The sequence below is a fragment of the Vespa velutina genome, chromosome 5, assembly GCF_912470025.1.
Source record: "Vespa velutina chromosome 5, iVesVel2.1, whole genome shotgun sequence".
Lineage (NCBI taxonomy): Eukaryota > Metazoa > Arthropoda > Insecta > Hymenoptera > Vespidae > Vespa > Vespa velutina.
In genome coordinates, this window is record NC_062192.1 from 1,680,620 (window position 1) to 1,691,010 (window position 10,391).

At 24.5% G+C, this 10,391-nt stretch overlaps 1 protein-coding gene and 1 long non-coding RNA gene across 9 annotated transcripts; one reads left to right on the forward strand and one right to left on the reverse strand.

Annotated features, from left to right (window-relative positions):
* Positions 1–289: 289 nt before the first annotated feature.
* Positions 290–4,415, reverse strand: LOC124949295 (zinc finger protein 836-like). Of its 7 annotated transcripts, none has more exons than XM_047494145.1 (8): positions 4,168–4,364; positions 4,060–4,095; positions 2,289–3,119; positions 2,000–2,221; positions 1,680–1,910; positions 1,351–1,610; positions 856–1,249; positions 290–752 (listed from the first exon to the last, which is right to left on the reverse strand). In XM_047494145.1, the coding sequence occupies exons 3-8, from the start codon at positions 3,090–3,092 to the stop codon at positions 477–479; spliced, it is 2,187 nt and encodes a 728-aa protein (XP_047350101.1). In that variant the 5' UTR covers positions 3,093–3,119; positions 4,060–4,095; positions 4,168–4,364; the 3' UTR covers positions 290–476. The 7 variants fall into 7 exon arrangements, with proteins under 7 accessions (XP_047350101.1, XP_047350099.1, XP_047350102.1 ...); XM_047494143.1 differs by having other exon boundaries at positions 3,927–4,095; XM_047494146.1 differs by lacking the exon at positions 4,060–4,095 and having other exon boundaries at positions 4,168–4,192; positions 4,325–4,357.
* Positions 4,416–5,236: 821 nt separating this feature from the next.
* LOC124949540 lies at positions 5,237–7,764 on the forward strand. Of its 2 annotated transcripts, XR_007101091.1 has the most exons (3): positions 5,237–5,705; positions 5,951–7,142; positions 7,527–7,764. It is a non-coding gene; the product is annotated as an uncharacterized LOC124949540 (long non-coding RNA). The 2 variants fall into 2 exon arrangements; XR_007101090.1 differs by having other exon boundaries at positions 5,951–7,764.
* The last annotated feature ends 2,627 nt before the right edge of the window (positions 7,765–10,391 follow it).

The following is a 10,391-nucleotide window of genomic DNA, read 5'->3' on the forward strand; positions in this document are numbered from 1 at the left end:
ATTTATTTATTCAGTCATTATTCTACAATGACTATATTGTATTACTTTATACTATTTATATATATATATATATGTATATACATATATATATATTTATTTATTTATTTATTTATACCTATATATATATATATATATTTATACTCATAGATATTATAGATATTCTTGACAATATCTTAAACCTAACATTTATTATGTGTTTGATAAATTAAATGCATATTGTCGAATTATTAATAAAATGAGTCAAAAATTAAGAATGGGTTGCATGAGATAAATAATAAAACTCCTCAAATACATCTTCCAATAATGATCATATTACTAATACATTGCCTGAGAGGTATGAATTAGATTGTGAAATGAATAAGAAATGAATGAATTTATTCATAACTCTACTCGTGCGTAATAAACATAATTATTTTAATAATAGTAATAAATTTTAAACTTCATTCATACGTTCAATGTACTATTAAAAATTGAAGTCAAGCCACTTCTTCGTTATTTCCGCTAAGCATGCGTGCGTTATGATGATAATTACGTTTCGAAATATATCCACCCGTATGTTGTGTTTCATACATTTTTCTATTTTCCAAATAACGTCGATAATTATTTTCACGCTTCCTCCGTTGCTCTTCTGCTTGTTGTCTTAATTTTTCAGGATTCATATGTGTTGTTACCATATGTCTCGTCAAGGAGCTCATAAATTTATACGTAATTCCACATACGTCACAAGATAAGATTTCTTCATTTGCCCCTTGCTGGTATTTTCAAGGCGGGGAAAAAAAAAAGAATTGTTATTTTAAAGCACTTACAAGTGCTGTTTTCATCAAAAAAAAATATTTACCAAGCAAAATTACTTACCTGTTGATGTACCATCATATGCCTTTGTAAATTATTCAGTCTATTAAATTCTCTACCGCATACTTCACAGTCAAACTTTTTATCAGGATCATGATATTTTTTGTGTAAACTTAAATCTGTCGCATGTAAAAACGTTTTCTGACACACGTCACATGTATGTGTTCTTTGATCATTGGGTAGATGTGACTGTTCATGTTTCATTAAGCTAGCTTTCTCTACAAAACGACGACCACAATAAATACAAGGAAGTGGCCGAGATTGTGAATTGTGCAGAGTTAAATGCCGACGTAATGCAGTAGAAGTAGGGAAAGTTTTATGACATTCAAGACATTGAAATGGTCGATCACCAGTATGAGTCTTTCTATGACGTGCCAAAGAATTTTGATCTGGATACCTATGTATTGTTATTAAGAAAAATAATAAATTCATTAATTTTTGCATTAACTAATAATAATATCAGTATTAGATGAAAATTCAATAAATAAAAAAGTTTACCTCTTAGGACATAAATCACAAGGAAAATTTCTTGTTGTAATATCTTCTTCTCGAGCATGCTTTAATCTATTATGTCTTAAAAGTTGAAACGATGTTTTAAAACTTTTATTGCAAATATCACATTTCATATTATCTGTTGTAGGTATTATAACTTGTGTCCTTTTTTGTCCATGTTCATCTTCCGAAATTATTAAAGAAATTGTTACTGTATTATCTTCATTATCAAGATCTTGAATTGTAGAAGATGAAGAAACAGTATTCTAAAAGATAAGAAGGATTTCATTAAATCTTAAATTCAATAATATGTTACTTGTAGATACAATACATACCTGTTTATTCTTTGGAATAATAGCTTTAGATTCTGTTAAATCCATAGATGCTTCTTCAGAGATTCTATTATTTTGTTGCATTTGATTGTGTGATTCTTTACTATCTTGATCATCACTGTTATCAGCAATAGCATAATTTCCATCCTCTGTTAAATAAACTGGTTGCAATTCTCCATGATCATCTTTAAAATATAACTGACCATCTTCGTCCTCATGTAAAAAGATTTGATCCTATAATGTAGATCATAAAATAGAGATGTTAAAAAAATATATAAATTAATTATATAATAATTTTTTCTTTGAATTTCATTGAGCTCAACCTGAGAATTTTCTTCTTCTTGGTATTGATTAACATCATTCTCAGAATTTCTATCTTCATTTGCTGTATCCCATGTTTGTTCATTTTGCTCAATTGGAACTGCATCATACTGATATTGTTCATGTTCATTGACTGCTTGAGCAACATATAACGTTTCCATATTTTCACCTTCATAATAAATTGTTCCTTCAACTGGAATTGTATTTTCACTTAACTGTTCCATCTGAAATAATATTCAATTATCACAATAGTTCATATCTATCATTATGATTTGAATAAATTGTACAAACTTTTATGTAATGCGCGTCGGTATATTTTTTTTCTTCCAACTGTTTCGTTGGTTTTCTTGAACCAAGTACAGTATATATCAAATTATTTTCAGTATTTTTAATAACTTCATGGGTGAAATTGTTATCAATATTTTTGATATTATGCATATCATTACCATAACCTTTATTCAATTGAGATTTATCTACCTTTGTAGTGGATTCTATAATATTTCTAATATCTGTTTTATGACTTTGTAAAGGAAAATTTTTTCCTTGGTTTCCTCCAGATCTTTCACTTTCATGTAAAAAGTTATAATTTTGTGATGATTCTGTATGTGAATCTGACTCATGATTCATTACTTCATCTATTTCTTCTAAATGTTCAACGTCTTCATCTTGCCAATCTTCGTCCGCATCATATGTTATAACTTTATTATTAGATTTTTGTTGCTCATTATACAAAGATTTAGGAACTTTATCATTTTCTATTTTAAACATAACATTTTCTTCGTCGGATATATATACCTCCTCTATCCCAGAATTTCTATCACATTGTTGATTCTGTAAATTCTCTTCAAAATTTGTATTATCAGATATTTTAATTTCCTTAACTAAATCTTCAGTTTTAGAATAATCTGGTAATAAGTCTTTCGATTCATCTATTTCTTCAATTATTTCTATAATTTCTTCTATTTCCGTCTCAGAATCATCAGTGGAATCAGGCTTAAATATAATCTCTTCTGCAACAGCATGTTTGATTAATTCAATTACATCCTTCTCATCGACAATATCCATAACTTCCAACAATCCAGGTGATATTTCCATTTCCTTTTGTATGAATGAAGGATGAAGCTGAAATTATTAAAAAAAAACATATATTGAGGTTATTTAACATATAAATATATCATTTAAAAAATGTAATTAGATTAAATGTAGCTAATGTCTAAACCTGTTATGGTATATCATCATCTTTTAATGATAAAAAATTAAAGCAGTATTTGAAGTTCAATGTAAAATGGAATACAAAGATAACATTTATTATAACCTATTATTGTTACATATACTTTTTTTTTGATGTTTTTTTGTTTCTATATATATGTGTGCATTATAAAAGCTTAATACTTAGGGTATACTTTTCGTAAAATGAATAGTAAATAAGAATTGCAATAAAAAATATTTATATATATCATATTTATATAAATAATAAAAAAGACATCATATCAGTAATATTATTATCTGATATCTTTATTCAAAAATATACATTTTTTTTTTTTAAATATAACATATTAGACTAATCTATTAATTATTATTCTAATATATATATATGGCTTTTATGAATGAAAGATTAATTTGACCAAAATATCATACCAATATAAAACACAATACAGAAATATAAAAATATATATTTTCGGATATATTTGTATATTTTTGTATGAATAACGTTAAACTGAAAATTATTAAAAGATATATTATATGTTAAAATTTTATTTGTATAAAATTGAAATCCAAGTTAATATACAATTTAAAATGAAATACGGTTTATCCATTGCGATATTTAAGAAAAATTGTTCTTTGTTGGTAAATAAATGAAGATAAAATGTAAGAAGACAAGACAAAACACTTTAATAGATGTTAAGAGAAAAGTAATGATTTATTAACTCTTTATGCCTCATGTAGAAAATACGGTCATCAAATTTTCTCAGGATTGAACATTTGTTATGATTTCTATCCCTCATATTGAAAATTCAATTCTCAAGAGAGAATAATATAAAGCGGGCTAGAGAATACGCACTTGAATTTTATACACTGCAACTAATTCGTGGTTCACCTGTCGGTACGAAAATGCTAAGCATTTATCAACGGATAGCAAAATGGCCACGAAATAATAAGGATTGCTCACCGTACAAAGATGAAACCTGATGATCCTCAAATAAAAGAAGAAACACACGATCTTAGAATAATTTAAACGTTATACTAATGAATTTACTATACCTCCGATAGTTCCAAAAATATATTAATTGACAATATGAAAATGTTTTTGCTCGGTCGATACGCACCTGTCTACCCCCGCTAGAATTATTCTTCGTCGAGTAAGTGACGCCACCTTAAGGCCTACTAAAGCGAAGTTTACATTGTTTCCACAAAACTATTAAATCCCGACAGAAATCTATAATAAGACTTAAAATAAATAAAATTCATTAGAAAAATCAAATATTTACAATTTTATAAATAATAATTTTAATGATATTTTATTAATCTTAATCTTTGTATATTTTCGATAACGATTTATCATTTATCGATATTAATGTCTGATTCACATTGGACATTTCTTAAACCTAACTTTCACTTATAATTAACGTATTGTTATTTATTTTTTTTATATTTCATTTTTTATATATACAAAAATTATATATATTTTCATTTTAATAATATATTTATATTAATTCATAACAATTGTTAGTTAATAAATGAAACGATATTATCATTAGACAAAATTGAAGCGGCGAATCAAAATGCAGGAAAATAATGAAACAGAACGAACGGAATATATATTGATATTCATTGGTGCAAATAAAAAATTATTTTATTTGACATAAAAATTACACCATTTTATTTTTATAAATAATTGTAATAATAATAATAATAATAATAATAATAATAAAAGCAATGATAAGAAAACAATACATTTGTCTTTTAATTTGATTACAAATCAAAATTAATATATTACGTGATTGGTAGAATTAAAATATTAAACATTTTATTAAAAATGAAATATATAGAAATTGTTTTTTTTTTTTTTTTCTTTTTTTTTCTATTTTGTTTTAATATTTATTGAAATTAATACTAAAGATATTTATGTCTATTAGTAATGTAAAGTCGAGGAATAATAAAAATAAAAAAATATATATATATATACACACATACATACATACATACATAAATACATATATATATTTTGTTAATATTATACTCTAAGCTGTTATTTCAATTAATAAATATATATTTATTTGTAATAAATAAACGTACTAATAATATGTAAATTGTATTTGATAACAAAAAAAGAAATAAATTTAAATTTTATTATTAGAATGTGGTATTGTAGAAGCGATCTTATCGTATGTCATTGTTATTGAATGTGAAACTACGTCGTTAATCATTTTCTCGTAGAAAATAAAGAGTCATTGTTATTTTATTTCTCGTTCTACGATACGTATTTTATTTTATATAAAAACATGTGGCCGTTTTTACTTTCGATATTTGCCCTATTTCACTTAGCTTCAGCATCAGGTAGTTTTGATTTTGGTGATACATTAGCATTAATCTTGGGTCTGATTATTGGAATTATGGGATTTTTTGCTTGCATGGGAGCTTATGCAAGACGACGAAATCATTTTGAATCTTTGTGATCATGGAAAAGATATTTAAGTAAAATTTATGGTAAGCAATAAGAATATGAATATATTTAGAATAAATATAAGAGGGTGTGTATCTTTAAGAAGTACATACTATTATAAACTTAACAGAATTTCTTATTTTTATATCAATAATTATTTATATATATTTTTCTAGAATAAATATATTATTCTAGAACAATAAATTTAATTGTATTTACATGAGAGAGAATATATTGATTAATAGCATATCGCAATATACAAATAATGATGAGGTTTATTAAATTGCAGGATATAAGAAATATTTAAAACTATACAGGATTCTATATTAGAAATGTTTAAAAGGAAGATCACATTGTATATATATATATTAAAACAAGTATCAAGAAAATATTGAAAATTATTATAAAATGATAAGTGCTTAATTATTTGATTATATTGGAAAATTGATTTTTAGAATAGCAGAAAATATTGTACAATGTATAAGAGAATGTAAAAAATATTTGTTTTGTAATCATTTTCTTTATTCATTTATTTACTTTCCTCATCAAGGTTACAACTGCTTTGACTTTGATCCTTTAGCACAGACATTTTTTCTTATTTACCGTACATGTGCAAAAGAATGCACTTATTATGATATTATAATAACTATTTCTTGTTTCTGTATTTTCTTTATCATAGTACAAACATTATGAGCATGTAATAAAACAGACATGGATCAAATCAATAGGAACGCAATAAAGTAAAAAATAATTGTCAGGGATTCCTTTATCTATTCAAAGTAATATCAATCATTGAATAGCATATTAAACTATAATTACTGCATGTTACAGAATATAATTTGTAATTACTAATGATCAAATATATACTATATATTAACAAATTAAAAATAGATGAATAATATTGATGAAATTAATAAAGCGTTTAAAATTTTGTCATAGGTTATAATTTCAAAATATCAACATTATTTCAGTAAAGAACATATTAACTAAATCACATTTTTTTTATGTAGATTTTGTAATACTATAAGCTATCAATAAAAAGAAGGTATAAACTGCAATTAATAAAACTTGCAACAGCTTTATAAAAGAAAACAAAGCTTATTTGTTCTACACCTTCTATATCCGGTTAAATATTATGATCTAAAACAAAGTTATTGTAACTTCGTTATTTATTTTCCTAAGTGATTGGAAATGCGATTTCAGATGTACTACACTGCACTAAAATGAGAGCAATATGCAAGAAGCTCTTTTAAAATGTAAAAATATTAAAATATTGCAATATTTTAATATATTATATTGTTTTATCACAAGTAAGAGATAAATATGACAAAAAGGATCATCATTTGCACATTTTCAAGTTTAGAAATTCTGAAATGTGTTTAGAGCAAAGATTTGTAAAAATTGATATCAACGTATAACATAGACGAATAATGATAAGTATTTCTTATCTAACTTGCAAAAATCTGGCACTTTCAAAAAGAGTAAGGAAATATTTAAAAACACATTTTCACAGCTGTATTTCTCTACATTTTGCTTTAATATTTTTCATTTATGATATTTTTTACATGTGTTCTCACATTCCTCATTCTTTTTGGGTTGTTGACTTTTATATATTTTTGGTTTATTTCCTCACTTAAGAACAATATGTAAAATTCAACGCAATATCACTGAAATTAAATTTACATAAGTTTTAAACTGCATTAAATTGAAAGATGTATTTGCTGCAATTCTTATTCTGTTAATCATATGTAATTCAATATTCACATTCATCAGTTTAGTTTTTATATTTCTAAGAATTATGCAATCTAAACATAAAAATAATGTTCATTCATGGATTAATGAATATGTTCATTACTTTCTTGCAGATCTACAATGCATTACGCTAATACCGTAAATTATAATATAAACGGAAGTTGATCCGCCTGTTTTTCACGGAAGAGAATCAGTATTTCTTACACCAAGAGATTATTAATTACTAGTTTATCATGTTTTGAAATGTTTACTCTAATCTTGTGTAATATTATTACAATCCAATACATATACACATGTATGTGTATCAATAAAATAAAGAACTAGCAGAAATGAAAATATTTCCAACACTGATTTCTCATGTTTTCTTTTTTTTACTCATCTGCTTACTGATCCTTGTTTTACCTAATCAGTCTTTATGTTTCTATTCTTGAAATTCTGAGAAACATAATTCTAGAATTGTTTCTTAAATTCATATACTAGAAAGAATTCATATACTAGTTAGCACAAAAAATTTATATAGTTTTATTTTCCTTAAAAACTTGTTTACTTCAGAGTAAGCTTAAAATAAGTAAGAAAAAAGCAATAAGTGCCATGTGTAAAATGTAGATGACACGTGTGAATGATACATAAGACTTCTCCAATAACACTTTGATGTATCATCATGTCTGTTTATATATATAAATTCTTTATTTTCTTTAAAGTTAATAATCAATAATTTAAGCAAAAGCAGGTTTTGTGGTATAGGACTACAAGCAAAGCTAGCAAAATTCAATCCAAATAAAAAGAAAAAAACTATTTATATTTCCTGTAGAAATGTGAAGAAATCAAATTAAACCTAGCATATATCTGCTTATGCGCAATTCTTCTCTTAAGTATTTATTGATGGGTAAAAACTTTTCCAAATTCTAATTTTGCGTTATATAATTGAAAAAATTATTAACATATAGAAAGTTTTACATGTAAATTTGACAATAAACATTAAATAGACTAACTTTTGAATGATTGATATTAAGCGATATTTTAAATTATCTGTATTAAATAAAATTATCAAGATTTTTGAATAGATAACATATTGCATATAACATAATTAGATAATATATTTCTATTGAATAAAATTTCATTATTTTCATGCACATTTAAAAATTATCTTCTAATAATTAATAAATGTCTCACTCCTTTGTCCTATTGCGTCTAGCTCAAAAAAAATTTGAGAAACTAAACTCAGTACAGAATATTATTATTATCCACATAGTATTATATGCAAATTGCAGAATATAGGAAAATATTTACTATTACTTGATTTAATTTTTGCAGGCAGTCTCTGAAAATTATTTTATGATATCTAACACCATCTTTTATTAAGCTCAATTCCATTAAGTCCAATACCACATTATTATTATTCTACTAGGAAGAAGCACTAGTCAACAATATTTTCCATTCTTATTATTTCTGAGGTATAAGTTTAACGCATTTTCTGAATATGAAAATACGATTTTATAAATATAAGAAATTATTTTAATCGTGTGTAGGCTGTTTTTCTCTTATTAGAAAATCAAAGAGTATATAAACGTATTATTTATATTTTTTGATAAAATATTCTGTAAAATCAATAGTAAAATTTTTAAACAAACAAAAATAAATAAAAATACACAAAAAATTAAGGTTAAAGTGAATGAATATTCAACTATACTAATTAATTGTCAATATAATTAATACGAAGTTAATATTTTCTTTTTAAAATGACACTTTGGCACACACTCCATATAATATGATTACATTCACACTTTTCATACCAAAATGTATTAGTTATATAACAATATCTATTGAATAAAAAAAATATATAACAGCTGCTTCCACAAGTAGTTGCATTCCAAATTAAAATTGAAAGCAACTTTAATTCTCAATCTTTTAAATAAAAATTCTTAAAATGAATTCGCTAAAATGTGATATTATTACTTGAATCAAATTAAAAAACCTTGTTGACTAGTGTAGTTACTGTGAATTCAAAATCATTATACAATATACTGCCTAATATTCATGATAGGCGTCTTTGGTAAAATGGCAAAAAAATGTTTTATAAAAAGTCTTATAAACTTATGATTTTATACAGAAATGTATTGTATCATATCAAATATATTGAATTATATTTTGAATGTTATATCTTCCCTGATATCTTAAAAAAAAAAAAAAAAAAAAAAAAAAAAAAAAAAAAAAAAAAAAAAAAATAAATAAATAAAAAAGAAACGATTATAAATTATATGTTTCCTGATCTTAGTCATCACAAATAAATTTTAAATTTAAAAATCACTTTGAATACTCGTTAAACCATGTCACCAAAGATTTTTCAAGTAAAATGCATAACAGAGAAACGACCATATTTAAAGCAATTTCATTACTAGATGATTAGGGATCCCATCACCATTAAATTAGTTTAAGAAAACATATATTTTGGCGTACAAAAGGAATAAGGTAACAAAATTACCATTAATTGAAAGTAAAAAACAAGTGGAATAGTGCATGAGAACAAAAGAAAGGAGTGAGAGTAACAATAGCATTTTTGTCATTCCCAGGCAATTGATATGATTATTAAAAAAGTTCTTATAACTATACAACATATAAATTTAATATCATTCTGCATCATGCAGAAGTATCAAATATACCACATGTGCTTATTATTCATTTTAAAATTTTGCAATAAATTTTATTAAGCACATATTTTTCGCAAAGCAATGCATGATGAGAAGTTGATTAAAGCAATGAAGAATTATTAAAAATAACAGGTTGTATGCATAGTTTAGCAAACAAAACTTATGATCTTGTGATTCATCTTATAAGCAACTATGTTTATATAGACATTTGAGACAAGAAATCATGAAAAAACATAAAATAAAAATTTTTTATCTTTATAGTATAGAACAAATTTGGATGAATTTCATATGATCTTTTATCTCATCTGTCACTGAATTGCCTGAAATGCA

What these genes read in the sequence shown, in the direction of transcription:
- LOC124949295 (XM_047494148.1), bottom strand. Translation starts at nt 3,092, where the DNA reads ATGGAAATATCACCTGGATTGTTGGAAGTTATGGATATTGTCGATGAG. An exon ending in AAGAAGAAGAAAATTCTCAG is followed by an intron (nt 1,911 to 1,999) that starts GTTGAGCTCAAT and finishes TCTACATTATAG; the next exon opens with GATCAAATCTTTTTACATGA. An exon ending in TTATTCCAAAGAATAAACAG is followed by an intron (nt 1,611 to 1,679) that starts GTATGTATTGTA and finishes CTTATCTTTTAG; the next exon opens with AATACTGTTTCTTCATCTTC.